The following is a 22433-nucleotide window of genomic DNA, read 5'->3' on the forward strand; positions in this document are numbered from 1 at the left end:
ACTCTAGCCCATAAGGAGTTTCTCTTCTCCACCAGGCCCTATCCAGCTTTCATCAGGAATGCATGGTTCATCAAATTTGCATGCCTAATGCCAAGTCCACCCGCTTTTTTGGGAAGGCAGATTCTGTGCCAGGCTATGAGATGGACTTTCTTTGATTGTTCTGTATCACCCCAAAGAAAGCTCCTGCATTTACGGTCAATGGCATTACAAGTAGACAAAGGTAATAGTGCAGTTTGCATAGTATAAAGAGGAATAGAAGAAAGGACAGATTTCACCAGAGTTGTTCTCCCAGCTAGCGACAAGGAAGAGGCTTTCCAAGAGTTGAGTCTGGAGTTAAGCTTGTTGATAATATCGTCATAAGTGTGCTTAGATACTTTGGAATGCAAAAGAGGAACTCCTAGGTACTTTCCAAGGTTATCCGTCCTTGCAAACTGGAGGGTTTCACTGATCTCAGTTCTGACTTGATTACCCACATTTTTGGAAAAATAGACCCGAGTCTTCTCATTATTAACTTTTTGCCCAGAACTGTCACAGAACGCCTTGAGACATCTCTTGATGATGTCAACTTGTTGGAGACTGGCTTCAGCAAAAAGAATAAGATCGTCCGCGAAGCACAAATGAGAAAGACTAGGACCATTTCTATTCAGTTTGATAGGTTTCCAGAAGCCATGGTCAACTGCAGCACTGATAAGCTATGAGAGACGCTCAATGCACAGAACGAAAATGTACGGTGAGATTGGGTCTCCTTGACGGATGCCTCTGGACGGCTTAAATTCATCCAACTCCTCCCCGTTCCACAGGACTCGCATCCTAGCCGTAGAAATGCATGCCATGATAAGGTTGGTAACCTGATCAGGAAACCCAATATCTTCAAGAGTCTCTTGCACAAAACTCCACTTCACTCTATCATATGCCTTTTCTAAATCAATTTTAATAGCCATCCAACCTCTCGGTCCTTTCTTAGTTCTCATGGAATGTATGACTTCCTGAGCAATAATAATATTATCCGAGCTATGCCTACCAGGAACAAAACTGCATTGTGTAGGCTTCACCAACTTTTCCATAAGGTTTCTAATACGGTTCGCTAAGACTTTAGTAACAACTTTATATGAGACGTTACACAGACTTATCGGTCTCATCTGCTTGAGGCTTGTGATAGGTTCCACTTTAGGAATAAGGGTGATAAGAGTCTCGTTAATCTCATGAATTCTCTGAGGTTCTGCATAGATGCATTGAATAAGGTTGCAAAGATCAGTCCCAACTCTATCCCACTGATTCTGATAGAAAACTGCTTGTAATCCATCTCTTCCAGGAGCTTTGAAGCTCCCCATAGCAAAAACGGCCTCTTTTATCTCCTGAACAGAGATACTTCCCCCTATTATGTTGCAGTCAGCCATACTTAAACAGGGAAAAGCATTATTAAGAACAAAGGGAACAACAGGTAGAGAGTCTGTGTAGAGGTCTGAGTAGAAAGAGAGAGCCATACTTTCGAGTGCATTTTTATCAGTAACTAGATTACCTCTAGAGTCCTGCAAAGAGTGGATTTTGTTTTTCCGTCTCCTCACCATAGTTGAACCATGAAAGTACCTGGTATTCCTATCACCAAACTCGATCCATTTGCATCTTGATTTCTGGTACCAAAGAATTTCTTCTTGTGTCAACACTTCCTCGTATTCCTTCCAAAGCTGCACTTGAAGATCCTCAAGGAAAGAGTTGCTGCCCTGTCTTAAGCTATTTGTGATTCCCTGAAGTCTCCGAAGAATTCTGCTTTTTCGTTTCCAAATGTCACCAAAAACATTATAGTTCCAGTTCTTCAGGGAGTTCTTGAAATTTGCCAGGCCTTCTGACCAAGAACTCTCCATACGCCAAGATTGATGAATCAGATTATTGAAATCAGGATGCAAAAGCCAAGCTGTAAGAAACCTGAAAGGCCTTCTCCCTCTATTCAGATCCGGACTCACAGCAAGGTTGAGACATAAAGGGGAGTGATCCGACTTGAGAAGAGGAAGGTGTTTGACATGCGCCTCAGGAAAGGTAAGTTGCCAATTAAGATTACTCAGACCTCTATCCAATCTTTCCACGAGATTTCCTCTCTTCCAAGTGAAAGGCCAGCCAATGAAGCCTAAGTCAATAAGGCCACAATCAGACACACATTCTTGAAAATCACTGCAAGCACCCGAATTCGCTCTATTAGATCCTCCTTGCCTTTCGTGATCATGGAGTAAGGCATTGAAGTCCCCCAAGAGGCACCAAGGGAAATTAATGTTATCGGCTAAGGATCGAATTTTGCTCCACAACGCTCTCCTATTAACCCGTTGCGGGCTCCCATAACAAGCTGAAAGCAACCAAAAATCAGAGTTGTTGCAAGAGACTTTAAGATGAACTAATTGATTATTATGTTCCAAAACACAAACATTCCAAATACTATCATCCCAAAGACACCATATGCCCCCAGAATGACCAGTAGCTTCCACAATAAAGGACCCATTCAATCCAATCTTATCCCTGATGATCTTTCCTTTAACACCGCTCACATGAGTTTCGAGCAAAATAATGAAACTAGCAAAGTATTCTTTACACATATCTCGAATAAGAGAGTGGAACGACTTACTCCCTGCTCCCCGACAATTCCAACAGATAATATTCATTAAAAAACAAAAATTAAAGAGGGGTCACAGAGGACCAAACTCACAACTGGGGAGATATCCCCTGCACCCGCATAGCATTACCCAAGGAAGAATTCCCATCTTTAGTCAAAATAGATTTCTTATCAGCACTGGCACTCACTGCCATGTTTGAAGATGACGCCACCCCGGTCCCTGGGTCAGGTGGCTTCAATATAGGGGTGGAGTTTTGGGTTTGAGTAAGAAAATTATTTTTTACCACATGTGCTTCAAGCAATGATGGGTTCCTTCTAGATATCTCAAAAGCCTCTCTCTGTTCACCCTGAAGATGCCTCATGTGTTCTAGCATCACCATCTCCATGGCTGCCATCTCTTGTTTCTTCTCTGCACGAGTCACCGTTTCGGGAAGCTTCTCTTTATGAGATTCAACAACGTTTCCCTTCTTTGGTTCTTTTGATTTAGGTGAGTCTTGATCCATGGATTTGGACTTCAGTGTGTTTCCTTTTTCAGTGGGCCTAGGCCCAGTTGCCACATGATTTTGTTTTCTAATTCCTTGTGGATTTTTGCTAGCTCCCTGTTTGAGAACTTTCTTATATATGGGTTGGGATTTTCCAAAAGAATTTTGGGCCTTAGCTACATAGAGCCCATCTTGTGATGAAGGAGCTTGCTTATCCATCTCTTCTTGCATGTCATGCATGTTTGTGCCACCTGGTTCCTCTTCATAGAGGATATTATAGCGAGAGCCACTCCCCTCCTCATGATTCACATGATCCACAATAATATCATCACCGCCAGATATTCCGCCTTTAACATTTGAATGGACCGTTCCTCCCTTTCCGTACGTGATTGGTGTTTTTTTCTTCCTGATTTGCCTCCGCACCAACATTGCCCGATCTTCATGTTGCCTTCCGGATTCCACCGACTTGCTTATTTGGTCACTAGTATCTCCACTTTTCTTATTGGTTCCTTGTTGATCCCCGTTGCACTCCGATCCATGGTGCTCAGCGGATTCCACCACTGTTTCACTACACTGGTCCATTCTATGCCCATATCGACCACACGAAAAGCAAATTTGGTAAAGTCCTTCATATTCAATATTCAATTCACTACCAAGTACCGATATACGTGGAACAAGTTTCTTAGCAAGATCGATTTTCACACATATCCGAACAAATCTTCCTCTTGAGTGAATGGAAGTATTACGATCAATTTTAAGCATATGGCCAATAGCCGATCCTACTCGCCATAAAAAACGGTGGTTATAAAGTTCAATTGGCAGATTTGGAATACGAACCCAAACCGCAATCTTCCTAACATGGTGCTCTGACTTCAAGAAGAAAGGTCTCCAGCGTTGCACAATGAGATAGTGTCCGGCAATCATCCAAGGTCCCTCCAAAAGCGCGTGTGAGTAGTCTTCCTCATCTGAAAAATGAACAAGAAAATAGTCACGATCCATATCGATAACATGTATCGTACCTTTCTTTACCCAATCTCTTTGGAGACCTTGCTCTAGGAATGCCAATCCCACACGCTTGCCTAAGACTTTTATGATAAGAGCATTCCGCCATGGTTTACACCAGTCCTCGAACTCTTCCTTCGATACCGGAATGGTGGGGCATGGATCAAAAGGCCTGTCTTCAAGATCGTCCTTATCGGTATCCTTATACCAACGATCTTCCGGATCTGAAGACTCTTCATCAATGTCATCCATATTCATGCTTTCCTCTTCAAGAACCATGCTTGGCGATTTAAGAAGAGAATCCTTGTAAGTGGCCTTTGGTTCATTCTCGACATCGGCATGCACAACGATATCCATGCAGTCACTAGATTGATTCAAGTCAACTTCTTCACGCGTCTTGACTTTTTTAGTGCTTCGTTCTTTCATATCTTCTTTCTGGGAGGAAACCAGCAGAGCCTTCTTTCATATCTCCTTTGAAAGTTGGAAGCCACCTTATTATGTTAAATAAGATAACAAAAGTAGAAACAATTAAACAAATAAGTAAATAACCTCGAACAAGCTTGATTCTACCCTCGCTCTTTTGGTGGTTGCAAGAATGTTGTCATTCTTCTCATTCTCACGAATCATGTTAAGGTATGCTCTTCAAATCCCAAATCCCTCCCCTTATTGTGTTTCCTATTCAGTTTTCCGTCTTTGCTTCCCTTCAACTTCATCCCTACACTCTCACTCTCACTCTCACTCTCAGCCCCAATCACGTGATGAAGCTGTTGATTCCTTCACTCGCATGCTCTCTATGCGTCGCCCTCCATCCATCATTCAATTCACCAAGATTTTGGGATCTCTTGCCAAGACCAACCATTTCTCCACCGCCATTTCCCTTTTTCAGCAATTGCAAGCCAAAGGAATCGCTCCCGACTTATTTACTTTGAGCATCGTAATTAATTGTTGTTGCGGCATGGGTCGTATGACGCTTGCTTTCTCTGTATTGGCCAAGATTTTCAGAATAGATTATCAACCTGATACGGTAACATTGAATACACTCGTTAAAGGCCTCTTTCTCTGTGGTAGTGTTGAAAAAGCAGTGCGGTTTCATGACAGAGTGCTGGCTCATGGATTTCACTTTAATCAAGTCACTTATGGGACCTTGATCAATGGGCTCTGTAAGACCGGACACACGTCAGCTGCTATTCAAGTGTTGAGAAAGATCCCATGGTATGGCGTTGCTCCTAATGTCTTCATGTACAGCGCAATTATTGATAGCCTCTGCAAGGATACACTTGTAAGTCAGGCTTTTCATTTATTCTCTGAAATGCTTGCTAAGGGAATTTCTCCCGATGTTATCACATACAGTTCTCTCATTTTTGGATTGTGTCTTGAGGGTCAATATAAGGAAGCCATTGATTTGTTAAGTGATATGATGCTTAGAAACATTACTCCAAATGTTCATACCTATAGTATTTTGATCGATGGGCTATGCAAGGAAGGAAAGATCAAAGATGCTAAGAGTGTATTGGCTGTAATGGCAAAACATGGTGTGAAACCAGATGTGGTTACTTATAACAGCTTAATGGATGGATATTGTTTGGTTAATCAGGTAAATAAGGCAAAATATATATTCAACACAATGGCCCAAAGTAGAGTGTCACCCAATGTTCAAAGTTACAGTATCATGATTAATGGCTTGTGCAAAAGTAAAAGGGTCGATGAAGCCTTGAATCTCTTTGAAGAAATGCGTTGCAAGAACTTGGTTCCTAACACGGTAACTTACAATACTCTAGTTGATGGCTTAGGAAAATCAAGGAGAATACTTTGTGCTTTGGAGCTTCTTGAAAAGATGCATGATCGGGGTCAACCTGCTGATATAGTCACTTACAGTTCTTTGCTGGATGCTTTGTTCAATATCAAACAACATGACAAGGCACTTATGTTATTCAATCAAATGAAAGAGTGTGGCATTGAACCAGATATGTATACATACAACATACTTATAGATGGCCTGTGCAAAAGTGGAAGACTTAAAAATGCAAAAGAGATTTTTCAAGATCTTTCCATTAAAGGCTATCGTCCAGACGTGAGGACATACACTATTATGATAAAGGGGCTTTGCAAACAGGGCCTACTTCCTGAAGCATTGGCTTTCTTGTCAAAAATGGAAGACAATGGTTGCTTACCAAATGCTATGACTTATGAAATAATCATTCGTGCTCTGTTTGAAAAAGGTGAAAATGATAACGCGGAGAAACTTCTTCGTGAAATGATATCTAGAGGCCTATTGTAAGGATAAAAGTAGGTGAGATTCTTCTTGTTAGCATCATAAAATGTTGTTTGTATCTCTTTCTTTTTAACTTGTGTTGTGCAGCTGTTTGTGTAAGATCAAGCTTTGCACTTTTAGTTTCGTTCCATTTATATCTTTGTACCCTTTATTGCTGAGATTGTTAATTTATCCATCAGAGGCATTTATTTTTGTACTTAAAGATTGATTAATAAATATGATGATAGTTGCTGAATGACAATTTTAAGTGCATTTAGGTGAGGGAATGATGAGGAGTTTATGTGAATGCATTGGTGGATATCAAAGATTGAAAGAGTGTTAAACATCACATGCTGCTGCTGGAATTGACATATAATCATAGTCGACGCATTGCCTTAATTTGTTGTTGTTAGGTGTATTGTGTTTCTGTAATGTCTCTGCAACGGCTTTGATTGGTTCTTGTAATGCTTTTTCACTCATCTCGATGGCTTATTAGGCGAAATTAGTAAGTTACGATTGAGCCATTGACCTAATAAAATCATAAATACTATTCTTTTTTATTTTTTGAAAGTGACACAATTACTAATACTATTTTTCTGAGCTTTTTTAGGGTGAAACGTAGTTATTAATCTTTTCGCTACGGTCATCAGCATAAAGACGAATAATTTGGTCACAAAATATTTTTCATGTCTAAGGTAGAATTTTAAACTACTGAGTTTATAGTAGTTTGGTCATAAAGACAAATAATTTGGTCATCAGAATAAACTGTTGTTTATTGGTATTGCTAAAAATGTTTTTCCTTTCATGGATGTTGGCCCTCAAACACAAATTGTTAAAATGCATTAAGCATTCGGTACTAACATCTTCACGAATTGTTTTTCCTTTTTCTCAATGAGTTTGATAACTATTTAAACACTTTTCTCTTCTTCAGCTGTTATATAATGCTCTCTGGATGAAATTATACCCCTGTAATTTTGAAAAACTCAAACTTTGGTATAGAATTGCCATTTAATAAAGGCACCTATTCCAATAAAGATATAAAAAATATCTCATGAAAATATTTGATTAAATTTTGACTTATTTCTTTAGCCATACTTTAAATAAAGATAACAATTGTATAACATACTAAAATCAAATCTTACAATCCACTATCCAATAGCTAAACAGAAGCATCATTACATGAAGATAATTTAAAATCTTCATTAGAGTATCCACCTTTAATAAAAGCATGAACAATCAAAATAATCCCTTCAACACCATAGTGAACATTCTTTATTTGTACATTCATCTTTTCAAATATCACGTTCTTAATTCTGAGTTATTTTAATATGTGCACTCTTGAATGTTTTCTGAATTTAAGCAAAAGGATAATAAATCTTTTTCCTGATTTGATCAAAATAAATTCTCACAAAAAGAATAAGAATGTTACCTGCAAATGTTTATATTTCTTGTGGCAAGGTGGTATTATAAGACCACGAGGAAAATTTTCCTTGTTTTTCAATCACAAGACTGTGATATCTACTAGCTAAGAAGGACTAAAAATGATAACAGGACAATGAGGCTAAAAGAATGCACAACTCAAAAAGTTTTATGAGTAAAGAGAATGCAGTGGCTATATTGATGGCTAATTAAACTAATGCTAGTGAAAATAGAAAAATACAAACAAATCATAAAACAACAATGAATTTTGTAAATAAAACCAGTAAATTCTTACTTTGATAATCCGGCAAATAATCTATCTTTTTTTTCGTATGATCGTATCATAATACCCCAAAGAACTCACATAATAATTAGTCTAGTTAAGAGAAATACATCATAAAAATTTATTAATAACCATGGTTGAATATTATACCATTCTCAATATATTAATTGACCTTGAACAAGCTAAAGGACAAGAGATTGCAAAATTACAAAACAGTTTAGAAGAAATGCAGGGAGAGCAAGATAAAGCCCAGGCTACAATTATAATAGCAAAGCAACAAAACTAGCAATTGAGCAAGTACTATAGTAGTTAAAGAGGTTCATGTTATAGACAACAATAAGGTAAGGTTACTAAAATGAGAAGCTCGAGGTCACTTTTTGTTTTTGATATTGGAGTGATAATGGTGATTTTTTTTCTTAAAATGTGGATTGTTGAAGTATTATTCTTAGATGTGGAACCATTTAATTAGAGAAATAAAAATCAGACCGTTCCAACTGTTAGAGGTATAAAAATCGGACCGTCCGATTTGTAGAGGTACAGAAATTGGACTGTTCGATTTGTGTTAAAAAATTAAAAAAATTTGAAATACAAAAGTTACAAATTAGACTCTCCGATTTGTATATTTTTACAATTTAAAAAAAATAAAAATTACAATATTAGAGTATATCACTACTTTTATTTTCATATAAAAAAGGTCGTTAAAAGGTAGGTCTATATTTCTATCTTAAAATAGTACATTTTACTGTCAAAAGTAAAACATGAAAACAAAAGACTTTAGCTAGGAGTTCAATACATTTTGCACATTAACCAAAAAGTTATGTGAGATTTTTAAATAGTACAATTCAAAAAAAAAGGAGTGTATTTCTAATTTACCCGTTTGTTTCGATACGAAATTTAAATTATAAAAAATAGAAAAAATGTAAGAAATAAAATTTATAAAATGATTTTTCATAGAATAGAATTAATGATTATTTGCAAAAGAATAGAAAATTCCTCATCTAGCAAACATTAGACTCGTTAGTTTTAAGATAGCAAATGCTAATAACACATTGTTTTTGAGAAATATGAGAAAAAAAAAATGTAGAGAAAAAATAGATGAAAAATTAAATTTTTTGTTATTTGGTTTAGAAAATGTAGGGAAAGAAAATGCTACTAAAAAATATTTAAAATTAAAAATAATAAAAATATCCAAAATTTAAGTAAAAAAACCTTGAAAATAAAATAAAATAAAATAAAATCAATTTAAGATATATAATTTAGGGTTAAGTAAGATTTCTATCTCTAAGGTATAGGCCGAAAAAATTTTTTCGTCCTCAATTTTTTTTGGTATATAAAATTGTTCCTAAGGTTTAAAAACTAGAAGTTTAAAATTGTCCTTTTTACTTAAATATTAAAATTTTAGACTAAATCACTCGCATGCTCTCTATGCGTCGCCCTCCGTCCATCATCCAATTCACCAAGATTTTGGGATCTCTTGCCAAGACCAACCATTTTCCCACCGCCATTTCCCTATTTCAGCAATTGCAAGCCAGAGGAATCGCTCCCGACTTATTTACTTTGAGCATTGTAATTAATTGTTGTTGCGGCATGGGTCGTATGACGCTTGCTTTTTCTGTATTGGCCAAGATTTTCAGAATGGATTATCAACCTGATACGGTAACATTGACAACAATCCTGAAAGGTCTCTATCTCTGTGGTAGTGTTGAAAAAGCAGTACGCTTCCATGACAGAGTGCTGGCTCATGGATTTCAGTTTAATCAAGTCACTTATGGGACGTTGATCAATGGGCTCTGTAAGACCGGACACACGTCAGCTGCTATTCAAGTGTTGAGAAAGATCCCACGGTATGGCATTGCTCCTGATGTCCTCATGTACAGCGCAATTATTGATAGCCTCTGCAAGGATACACTTGTAAGTCAGGCTTTTCATTTATATTCTGAAATGCTTGCTAAGGGAATTTCTCCCGATGTTATCACATACAGTTCTCTCATTTTTGGATTGTGTCTTGTGGGTCAATATAAGGAAGCCATTGATTTGTTAAGTGATATGGTACCTAGAAACATTACTCCAGATGTTCGTACCTATAGTATTTTGATCGATGGGCTATGCAAGGAAGGAAAGATCAAAGATGCTAAGAATGTGTTGGCTGTGATGACAAAACATGGTGTGAAACCAGATGTGGTTACTTATAACAGCTTAATGGACGGATATTGTTTGGTTAATCAGGTAAATAAGGCAAAATATACATTCAACACAATGGCCGAGAATAGTGTTTCCTAATGTTCGGACTTACAATATCATGATTGATGGCTTTTGCAAAAGTAAAATGATCGATGAGGCCTTGAATCTCTTCGAAGAGATGCATCGTGAGAACTTGGTTCCTGACACGGTAACTTACAATACTCTAATTGATGGCTTGGGAAAATCAAGGAGAATCCTTCGTGCCTTGGAGCTTCTTGAAAAGATGCATGATCGAGGTCAACCCGCTAATATAGTCACTTACAATTCTTTGATGGATGCTTTGTTCAATATCAAACAACATGACAAGGCACTTATGTTATTCAATCAAATGAAAGAGAGTGGCATTAATCCGAATATATATACATACACCATACTTATAGATGGCCTGTGCAAAAGTGGATGGCTTAAAAATGCAAAAGAGATTTTTCAAGATCTTTCCATTGAAGGCTATCACCTAAACACAAGGATATACAATGTTATGATAAAGGGGCTCTGCAAAGAGAGCCTACTTGATGAAGCATTGGCCTTAAAGTTGGAAATGGAAGACAATGGTTGCTCTCCGGATGCCGTAACTTACGAAATAACTATTCGTGCTCTGTTGGAAAAAGGTGAAAATGATCAAGCGCTGAAACATCTTCATGAAATGATTGCTAGAGGCTTATTGAAAAGACACCAAGGAGGAATAAATCAACTCAAATTAATAAATTTTCTGTTGTCAAAATTTGTACAGAACTTGGTAAATTTTATATCTATTGGGTTGGAGGATTTGGGAAATGCCATGAACTCACTATCACCTTGATTTTGGTTATCTCACTGTTATTGAATTAATTTTGAACTTGTGTTGTTGGCTGATTTTTTAGTCTTTGTTACCAAGGCTATCATGCATCCTGTTTCGGCGGATATTCCTAGTTGTAACTGGTGGCTTAATGCTTACGATTTCTTGATAGTAATTAAGAGCTCATGATTGGTCTGATGAGCAACTGTGTTTTATTTGACTGAATCTTCTTAGAATTCTTCTAGAAGGTATGCAGTGGCAAGATTATGACATAGATGTATGATTTTCACTGCCATCTTTGAAACAAATACATCTACTAAATGCATGACCCCACTTTTTTTGTTGACAATTTCAACATTTTTGTTATTTTTTAAAATCTGATCATAGGTGAAGAAACCTGTATACCAAGTCTGTGATTACACTTGATGTTTCAAATAAAAAAGGCTGTGCAAGAAGGAATTTGGCTAGTTTGGTTCAAATATGAATTATCTTAAAACCTTTGTTCATTTTCATAATTAATGGTACTCGGCTTTAATTCTTAGAAATCAATTGAAAATATGTACATTATGTTCATTTCCATAATTAATGTACAGTTGTAATTAATGTTATCTTAAAACCCTTGTTCATTTTTGGAACTAATGTTATTCTCAGTTAATGCTTAATTGAATTATTTCATTATTTCTTATTGAAAAATCCTATATAGGGATTATTACATTGTTCTTGTTTAAAATCATGTTGAAAAGCTTTTATTATTAAAACATGGTTTGGAGTTTTGTTGTCTGTTATCAGCTACACCTGTCATGAAAGATTTGGTGATTCTAGTGCCAAATACAACTATTTCTACACCTATTTCTTTGGTATTTTCTAAATCTTCTCTGCACTGTGATGAGTGGGGTTAGAATAAAGAATTAAAAGTGAAACAATGTTGTACAGATTGAAATTGCATTTGTTCTTGTAGAATATTTTTGAATGCTAATACAATTTCTTTTGCGATCAAAAGTTGAACTATTATATAGCCTCACTACTTAAGTGCTGATTAACTTATTCTATAAAACTGATATTGACCTTGTATTGGTGGTTGAGTATTTGGATTCTTGTCATGGACATCATCTTTGTTCCATGCTTACTGATTGCTAGGTGCACTCAAGCATGTTAAGTTGAAGCAAGGCACAGATAATATTGAAGATCTCTAGTATGAATTTTCCTTTATACATAATTGCGACTTGATTTAATATTTTGTCAGCTTATTTGGTTTCTAGTTGAACCCACCATTCAGTTATAAGCTTCAAATTCAGTTTTAGATGGAAGTGAATAATAGCTACTTTCACAAAAACCACTCTTCAGATTAGACTAATAAACATAAAATGAATTGATCTCAAACAAGATAGAATATGGTTAATGCTGCTATAAACTTCGAGGAATCAATCTTAGCATCATAATGAAATTAGGTTGTTCATGTACTATTTATTGTGTGGTATATACTGCACAAATCAATTTATGGATTTAATTTCTTTAAAATTTCCCTTTTCACAAATAATTGCAGGAGATATACATTTGATCTTTCGAAGGGTATAATCATGCCTTTTTTTTAATTATTGTGGATATATGATTATAGAATGAATCTTAGATTCTTAATGTTATAAAATTTATTACTGCATTTTTTGTGTGTTTTGGTTTTTTTTTGGGGGGGGGGGGGTGTGTTTGTGACTGGATGATAGTCTTAAGTACTGCAGAGATCCAAATTTACTGAAATAATGGCGGTGTTGAAGGCATTGCAGAAGCAGATCGGTGGTTCTCAAGTGTCGAGAACCAGAGACCTGGTAGGCATGTAAAGCCTCAATCATCAAGCACTGCTGCAGACTTCAGTAGGAGATTTGGTTGTGCATTGTGATTATGAATAGAATATCTATCAATAACCAAGGCAAGACCATTGGAGTTTCCAAGAACTACTAATGCATTGTTGATCTTGAAAAGATATGAACTTCAAAGTCTTGGAAAGAGTTGCATTATTTTCTTCTTTCTTTTACTCTTAAACCAAACTCTAGTGAGAAAAATTGTTCTAAACAAAAATGTCATTTCTATAATTCTATGGAAAGTTATAATATATACCAGAGCTGATTCAAGTTCTAACCAGAATGAATCAAAACTAAGCATAATTTACACACAAACTATCATTTTTCTTTCAAGAACCTCTCTAACCCTGACAGGTTTTGGAAGGAATAGCTCTTTGCAATTGAATGCTATAGAAGGTAGCATTTCAAGGGCCAATACCAAATTGTTGTTCTTCTTTGCATGCTCTGCTACTTCATTGTCTAGGGAGGCTTTAGTAATTTTAGTGATGAAAATGAATAGAATCACTGAAAAAAAATGGTTTAGTTTTGAGTTATATGAGAGAAAAAGAAACTTCACAACAATAAAGGATGAATTTTAATTTGGTTATGTAACTACTTATTGGTAGATATGTGCATGAAGAAGAGAAAGGACAAAACAATATAGATGAATATAATCAACTGATATTTCAATTTCTTATCGTCTCAAGAAGTTACACCATGAATATTGAAGGAGAAATGTTATGTTTCTTTAGGTGTGTGTTTTTATTTTATAGGATAAAGTATATTTTTTGAAAAATTAGTCGTTAGGGATAAATTTGATGTAAATCGAAAACTTTTAGATAAAAAAATTGAAACAAAATAAAATCTAAAGGTATTTTTAAAATTTTTAATAAATTTCAAAGACAAAAAATTTATACTTTTCCCTATTTTATATATTTTTTACTCTGACTTTCATTGCATGCCAATATTTCAAGGTCTTAAAAATTTATATTAATGTAACAAAAGAAGGGTTCTTACCATTTGAAAAAAAGAAATGGCAGGGTAGTGGGTTAATTTAACCCTTTATATTTTTTTAAAATGATCAATATTACATCTCTTCAATCTTCATCACTTTTAGAAATGTGATTCCCATTATTATATGAGACGAACTCCTATCTCATAAGTCATAATCAACTGCATAGCTACAATTGAATGTCACTATGAACATCTTTTAGTTGCAGTTAATATAGTATTCCAAAATTAATTTATATGACAAAGATAACCAATTTTGAATATTATATTGTACACAATTAAAAAGTATTATATCACATAGTTGAAAATGAAATTCAACTGTACATACGGAGACTAAATTTTAGGGAAAAAATAATTTTGTAATATTGAAAAGACTGAACTGAATATTTTAGGAGGCTAAACTAACATTTCTATGTAATTTATAAAAGAAAATTGAATATGAGACTCCTCTTTCCTTTCTTTATATGAGACTCCATCTTTCTGTACACATCAACTTTATAGTAACGGATATTAGAAAAAGTTTGATTCGGATCATAGTCGTGTTTCTAAATATAAGAAACTTAGTTTAAAAATCGCTTATCCAACTAATTTTAGGAATCAAACGAGTATTACTTCAAAAATTACGAATACCAACAGTTACACTGGAGAAGGAAATTTTGGACAAATAATTGCTCCTATTTTGGTTGAATATGCATTTAAGGGATAAAATCATGATGCCATGCACAACTTGAATTGGTAACTCCTTATAAAACGGAGAGTGAAAGAATTATTAGATTAAAATCAACATAAATTTTCTGGTATTTCAAAGCTTAGTAACAAAAGTACCAAAGATAAAAACAAGAATAAGTATATAAAATTAAGTGACCAAAGAATGGTATTTAAACCGTGATACATACCAGGAAAGACCAATGTGTGATTTTTGGATAAAATATTAGTTGAAAGTGTATGTTTGACAATAATTCAAATTGATTAGCACATTATTGATATAGATATCATAAGCAGTTTAAGCATTTGGAGGATGAATCAAGATACTAAGCCAAATGCACAAAAAGTAGAGATAACTAGCATTTTTATACAGATATTGTGATTTGTGATGATATATTTTAATCGTATTTTGCTGAGTGAAGTCTTAAAGTAATTTTTCTATTAGTTGTGTGTACTAAAATAGTTTATAAAATTTTAATTGTACTAATTAATTATGTGAAATTAAGAAAAGTGCATTATATTAATTTCTAACGATGTAATGAGCTACTTGATGGAAAAAAAACGAAAAGACTAATGTAGTGCATATTTGTTATTCTCAAAGACCTAATGAATGCCAACCATGCTAGGGAACCAACTCTATATAAGCCAAGAATCAACCAATTGGTAAATCAGAGGCACCGGTGGCTTTAACCGGATGTTGCTACTGATAGGCACACGGATGTTTCTTTTTCTTGTAAATTGGATGGTTTTGGATATGATTTCTATGTTTCATGTGTTACGCATTAATAAAACATAATTAATTATATAGAACCAACTAATTAATGATCAAAGAATCTGTTCCGTGATTCTCTCCTATCATTAGCGTATCTTCCCTCATGTTTTGAATGTGGTCAACAATAATTTAAAAAAAAATTAAATTATAAATTAATAAAACTAATTATAATTAATTATGTTGTTCCATTCTTGGCTGATTATTAGTTGGTTCCATATACTTTTCCAATGAATGCAATTAAAATCTCATAAACTATTTAATACATGTAACCAATTTAAAGGATCCTCTTAAAATTTAACTCAGTTTTATTTGTAGGAAAAGATAGTTATATTTTAATGCATTCATATATCTTAATTCTTGTATACATTGCACTAATCAAGAGCAACCTTAAGGACCATCAACCATGTATAAGTAAAATTGAAATATAAAAAATACGTACTAATGCAAGGATTGATACGGTTCCATAACAATATTCTTCAAAAACAATTATTGAACAAAGTTATAATTAAATTCAAAATGGGTGAATACCATCATTCCCATCCAAGAAGCCAGCATATCTTCTTCCTGTGTATGTTGAAAGGAGCTAATTGTTGAAGGTAATTCATCACGCTGAGTGAAAGTAAAGGGGTTGTTATAGTAGATGCTTAAGATTCATGAACAAGAAATATTTAACATTCAAATCAATGCCCTAAAATTATTGTTGCCAACTCTAAGTTCAAGTTTGTAATTTTATAGACGGGTGGCGAAGGTATTAAGGAAACGAGATTTAAGAAATATGTAGCAGGCTATTAGCGGTTTTTTGATATGTCTAAAATGAGCACAATAATTATATATTTATTTTTTTTGAGTCAGAGGGAGCTCAACACAAAAGAGTGGAGCAATGAAACTAGCTACAAATAAGAATAGTATTCAATAAGACAATCCCTAATCATCTTCGACATAGCTATCAACAACCAAAGGGGTCACCACCACTCCATTTCTTAGAGTACGTAATTGACCTGCTGATAATGTCTTCCACCCTTGAAGTATTACCTCGGAAGAGCCTGTCATTCCTTTCTAGCCAAATTGTCCAGATAACAACAAAGAATCCAATGAACCACCTCTTTCTGTCAACCGTCCTCGCGGATAAATTCGTCCAGCTTTCAAAGTGATCCTTTAGTGAATTATATATTTAGTGCATGTTTGGGCACCATTATTTTGTTAAAAAAAGATCTTTTTTCAATGAAAAAGATCTTTTTTTATTTTTTAACGTGTTTGGTAAATTTCTAGTAGTAAAAATAAAAGCACTAGTGAAATAAAATAAAAAAGATCTTTTTTGAAAAGCTGTAATTTACATCTTTTTTTAAACGATCTTTTTTCCTTACAAAAAAGATGTTTTTCATGTAATAAATAAATAAAAAAGTACTTTTATATTGCTATACCCAAACATAATTGATAGATAAAAAGACTTTTTTACATGAGATATCTAAACATAAAATTACTTTTACTTCTCTATAAGATCTTTTAAAAAAAGATAACTCGAAAAAATATCTTTTCGTAAAAGTTCACCCAAACAAGCCCTTATTAGATGGGTCACATTTATATAAATTATTAGATTTTATTAGATGAAAATTAAAGGCTAATATAAAAGAAGAATATTCATTGACTCTAATAAATACAGAATATTCTAGTACATAAATAAATATTTTAAATGATAATATTTTAATGCACAATACTTTAAATGACTAAAGAATCTTTTATTCTTAAATAATTAAATATAAAATATATAAATACAAAATATATGAGTATTTTTTATTAATCAAGATTAATTATTATACAAGAAATTTTTATAATATTAAAAAATTATATTAAATAATATTTTAAACTGTAACATAAAAATATAAAATAATTAAAATTTTATTTTACATTACTTGACAAATAATTAAATTATTATATTTAAAATTTATTAACTAACTAATTTTGTTAAAGATATTATTATATAATATAATTTTTTATCAAAATATTTTAAAAATATAATTTATTTAAAATATTATATATAATACATGAAAATATTAATTTTTTATTTTTTTCAATTTAAAAAAAAAACAGAATAAAAATAATATAATTCTAAATACATGCCTATCACATTATATATTTACTTATATTAGTAAGACCTAGACTAATCAAACTTATAAGGCAGATTGTTAGAGAGGTTTGGCACGAACAGATTGATGGCTCAGCCATGTATATCCTAGCTCAAAAAATAAAGCGTTGTTGGCATAAGATTGTCAGATGGCAGCAAGAACACATATCTAATTCGAAGGTAGAGATTGATTTACTACAATTTGAATTAGAGGAACTTCGTTTAGCAGGAATTCATGGAGGCGACATCATTTCAGAAATAGAGGACAAACTTGAAAAAGCATTGCAAAACGAGAAATCTTATTAGAAAGATAAGTCTAGAGTCAAATGGCTCAAATTCGGTGATCAGAATACAGCTTTCTTCCATCAGAAATTTAGAAATCGAACCCGAAGAAATAGAATTTAGAAACTAACTGGCAGTGATAGTGAAGTGGCTACTTCAAATGCTGATATTGCTTCTGTGGCTGAATCTTATTTCAAGGACATCTTTTCCTCCACTTGTCATGAGAACCCTGAACCTGTGTTTACTGATTTTGAACCTAAGGTTACAACTCACATGAATCGTAGGCTTCAAAGACTAGTGACTATGGAGGAAGTGAAACGTGCAACATTTAGCATTCATCCTCAAAGTGCTCCAGGAGATGATGGTATGACAGCAAAATTTTTTCAAAGCTTTTGGAACATACTTAGTGGTGATGTGTTTCGAGCAGTTAAGAGCTTCTTTTCAGAGGGCAGAATTTTGAAGGGTTTTAACCACACTCAAATCTATCTTATTCCCAAGATTTCTGATGCTAAAGATATGACTCAGGTAAGACCAATAAGCCTATCTTCAGTCTTTTACAAGATTATCTCCAAAGTATTTGTACATAGACTTCAGGGTCTGATGAATAGACTAATTAGCCCAACGCAGAGTACTTTTATTAAAGGCAGATTAATCTCTGATAATATCTTAATTGCTCATGAGTGTATGCATTACTTGAAGAACAAAAAAATGGGACTCAAAAATAAAATGGCACTAAAATTAGATATGAGTAAGGCATATGATAGGGTGGAATGGCACTTTCTTTGGTTTATATTGGAGAAGTTTGGTTTTGACTCCCAGTGGATCATGTGGATTCGAGAATTAGTGACAACTGTTTCTTATTCTGTTATTGTGGAAGGACAAACTTATGGTTTCTTCAAACCAAATAGAGGTATTCGACAAGGAGATCCTCTATCTCCCTATCTTTTTCTTTTCTGTGCAGAAGGTCTCTCCTTCTTGCTACCCAAGGCAGAACAAAACAGACTAATTCAGGGTCTTCAGATACATAGTCGATGTCCCAAGGTCAACCACCTCCTCTTTGTTGATGATTCCATCTTATTCTGTAAGGCTAATTCTGAAGCATGTTCAAATATCCTGCATTTATTAAATTCTTATGAAAGCATCAGTGGCCAGAGGGTAAATCTTAATAAATCTGCTGTATTCTTTAGCTACAACACTCCCTCCACTACTCGTACACTACTGGCTAACTCTATGAATATTAATTATATTGGGGCTCAGGATAAATACCTTGGTTTGCCTTCTACAGTCTCTAAATCGAAAAATGCTTCTTTTAGTATGATCAAAGAAAAGGTTCGGAAAAGAATCCAAGGGTGGAAGCGCAACCTTCTATCGTCAGGTGGTAGACACGTATTGCTTAATGCAGTGGGAGAAGCTATTCCTATTTATATATTGTCTTGCTTCAAGTTGCCTGATGGTTTAATTTCGAAAATTCACTCTCTACTTTCTCAGTTCTGGTGGGGACAAAAAGGTTCTGAAAGGCGGATGGCTTGGATTAGTTGGGATACTATGACTCGCCCATGAAAAGAAGGAGGCATTGGATTTAAAGGTCTCAGAATCCAAAATCTGGCGCTTTTAGGCAAACAGTTTTGGCGACTCGTAACACAGCCTACTTCCTTATTATCCAAAATCCTAAGAGGTAAATACTTTAGCAATGGTAATGCTATAACGGCAGAAATTGGAGTCTTACCTTCTTGGGGATGGAGGAGCATACTGGAAGGCCGAAAGATTGTTGAAAAATGTCTTAATTGGGCTGTGGGTATTGGATAGAATATCCAAACCTTTGAAGATCCTTGGCTGCCTCCTCCGTATCCTTTAATGATTTCTGACATGCCAAATAGACAGGCTATTTCTGAGTTGGTTCCAAGAGTTAAAGATCTAATTACTGAAGATAGGAATTGGAATCAGAATCTCATTTAAGAATTATTTCCCCAAGACGTTGCAAACAGGATTTTGTCAGTTAAAATTCAGCAGAGTAGGGACAAATTGCAATGGGATTTGAACAAATCCAAGCAATATGATACAGCTTCAGGTTATAGAATTGGGTATTTATTTTACCATCCGCCTCTGGAGCTTTGCCCTAATTATATGCAGCAGAAAAAGTCGTGAATTGATCTTTGAAAGTTGAACTTGCCTCACAAAATTAAGCTATTTATCTGAAAAGCTCTCCATGGCCGGCTTCCGATGCTTGCTCAGATTCATCACCGCATCCCATCTATATCACCAATATGCCCCTGCTGTCATGAAGCAACCGAAACAATCACTCATTGTTTGATCGATTGCTTTAGAATTAAAGATGTTTGGTCTCAGAGTTATCTTCGTGACTGTCTTCCCCCTCAGAGTCCTAATGACTTTTGGACATGGTGGACTGCATTAACAGAGATGCTTAACCCGTTGAAGAATGCTGACCGTAATCCTCAATTGCTTGCCATCATTTGCTGAAATTGCTGGAAAGCTCGCAACCAGTTGATTTTTGAAGGTTCTACTTCAATGCCGTCTGCCATTCTAGCAAGCTCTGTCAAGTTGCTCCGTGAAATTCAAAGAACTCCCAGTCGTCATCTCCATGAGGCAAGCTCTTAGTTGCATTCAATTTGATTTATCATTCTTTCTTCTTTAAGATTTTTCTTCGTTTTTTGACCACGCACCGTTGGATGAATACCTTCAGTGTAGTGTTTTTGGAAAATCCCCGCTTTTCATTATGCTTTTCTGCTTCTGGACATCTTTGTATTTCATTTTTCAATAATTAATGAAATATAACTTACTATCTTTGTAAAAAAAAAAAAAAAAACTAATCAAGCTTATGTAATTAAAAATATAAAATATATAAATACAAAAAATATAAATATTTTTTATTCATTAAAATTAATTATTATGCAAAAAATTTTCTATAATATTAAATAATTATATTAAAATAATATTTTAAACTCCAACATAAAAATATAAAATAATTATATTTTATTTTATATTACTTGATAAATAATTAGATTATTATATTCAATACTTATTAACTAACTATTTTTTTAAAAATATTATTATATAATATAATTTTTTATCAAATATTTGTCAAAATATAATTTATTTAAAATATTATATATAATACATGAAAAATATTATTTTTTTCAATTTATTTTAGAACAACTGAATAAATAATAGGAGTAAGTACGATTTTGGATATAAAATCGTCCTTAATGTTTTTTTTCGTATTAAAATCGTCCTTTTTATTTAAATTTTTAATTTAATTCCTAAACTACCACTATTCCTATTTTAATAATAAAAGTTATAAAATTAAAAAAAAAACGTGTGTTTGGGGAGGGGGGGAAGAAAATGCGTGGGTGGGGGGGGGGTTACGAAGGTGCAGGGGGAGAGGGGGAGGGAGATGGCGCCAGGGAGGGGAGGGGAAGGGAAGGGGGGAGGGGGATGGCACCGGGGAGGGAGCAGCTCGCTGTTGTTCGCGTTGCTGCCGTCAGACCCTGTCGCCGCCGTTCGTGCTTCAGTCGCCACCTCTGCTTCTTGCTTCGATTTCTTTCTGTTTCGTTGATTTGTGGAATATTATTGTTGTTTTCTGTTTCTGATTTGTTGATTTGGGGAAGGGGGAGACGGAGAGGAGGAGGTGACGCGGGGTGGGGGTGGGGGTGCTGGGAAGGGAAGACGGGGAGGGGGGGTGACGCGGTGTGGGGGTGGGGGTGCTGGGAAGGGAAGACGGGGAGGGGGTGACGCGGGGTGGGGGAGAGGGGAGGGGGACGGCGGCGGCGTTGGTGGTGGTGCTGGTGGTGCTGGCGGTGCTGGTGGTGGAGGTTGTGGCGGTGGTGTTGGTGTTGGCGGTGGTGGTGGTGGAGGAAGTAATTATGTTGGTAGTGGTGAGGGTATTTTTGTCTAAAAAACATAAAAAGGACGATTTTAATACGAAAAAAAACATTAAGGACGATTTTATATCCAAAATTAGAAGAGGGACGATTTCGATTCTGGCCCTAAACGTTAGGGACCAAAATCGTACTTACCCCTAAATAATATATATCAACTACGTATATGTATCATATGTGTGTATATAATAGTGACTGATATATGATTGGTATATATTCTTTTATTCTTTAGACTCTCTAATATATATACTACCTCATGACTCTCTTCTTTAGTTTTTCTTATTCATATTTATTTTGTGATAATATTAAGTAGATAATAATTTAAAATTATTCTTTAAATTTAACATTTATAGTTTTATATATATAATATTTATAATTATATATTTATAATAAGATCTTTTTTATTTTTATTATTTCCAAATGTTTTTAATTTTTCTAGTTAAATTTTTTATTTTTTAATTTTTAATATATATCTTTTTTGTGATATATATATATATATATATATATGAGAAATTGATGTACAAATATCTGTTTCAAAATATTTTCATCATATATAATTAATTAAAAATATATTTTGTTAAATCCAAGAGTAAAATATATAATATTTTAATTTTAATGTAACAAATTTAATATATTATTATATTATTATAATTATTTAATATATAAAAAAATTAGTAGATAGTATATATATATATATAATAAGAAGATTATTACATATTTCATTATATATAGGTGGAAATTTTTTATTCTAAAAAATATAA

At 34.1% G+C, this 22433-nt stretch overlaps 2 protein-coding genes and 1 pseudogene across 4 annotated transcripts; 2 read left to right on the forward strand and 1 right to left on the reverse strand.

Annotated features, from left to right (window-relative positions):
- Positions 1 to 2688: 2688 nt before the first annotated feature.
- Positions 2689 to 4545, reverse strand: LOC148566012 (uncharacterized; the record flags this gene model as incomplete). The annotated part of the gene is made up of 1 exon (XM_088487337.1): positions 2689 to 4545. A coding segment is annotated over one exon (1857 nt), but the record flags the coding sequence as incomplete, so codon positions are not given.
- On the forward strand, positions 4136 to 6607 carry LOC148566013 (uncharacterized). Of its 3 annotated transcripts, none has more exons than XM_088487895.1 (2): positions 4136 to 4716; positions 4829 to 6607. In XM_088487895.1, exon 2 carries the CDS (start codon positions 4868 to 4870, stop codon positions 6359 to 6361), a length of 1494 nt encoding a protein of 497 aa, XP_088344021.1. In that variant the 5' UTR covers positions 4136 to 4716; positions 4829 to 4867; the 3' UTR covers positions 6362 to 6607. The 3 variants fall into 3 exon arrangements, with proteins under 3 accessions (XP_088344021.1, XP_088344022.1, XP_088344020.1); XM_088487896.1 differs by having other exon boundaries at positions 4197 to 4954; positions 5227 to 6453; XM_088487894.1 differs by having other exon boundaries at positions 4197 to 6453.
- A 2935-nt stretch (positions 6608 to 9542) lies between these two features.
- Positions 9543 to 11378, forward strand: LOC107644174 (uncharacterized; annotated as a pseudogene).
- The last annotated feature ends 11055 nt before the right edge of the window (positions 11379 to 22433 follow it).

This window comes from Arachis ipaensis, chromosome B5 (assembly GCF_059453495.1).
Source record: "Arachis ipaensis isolate K30076 ecotype BB chromosome B5, ASM5945349v1, whole genome shotgun sequence".
Taxonomy (NCBI): domain Eukaryota; kingdom Viridiplantae; phylum Streptophyta; class Magnoliopsida; order Fabales; family Fabaceae; genus Arachis; species Arachis ipaensis.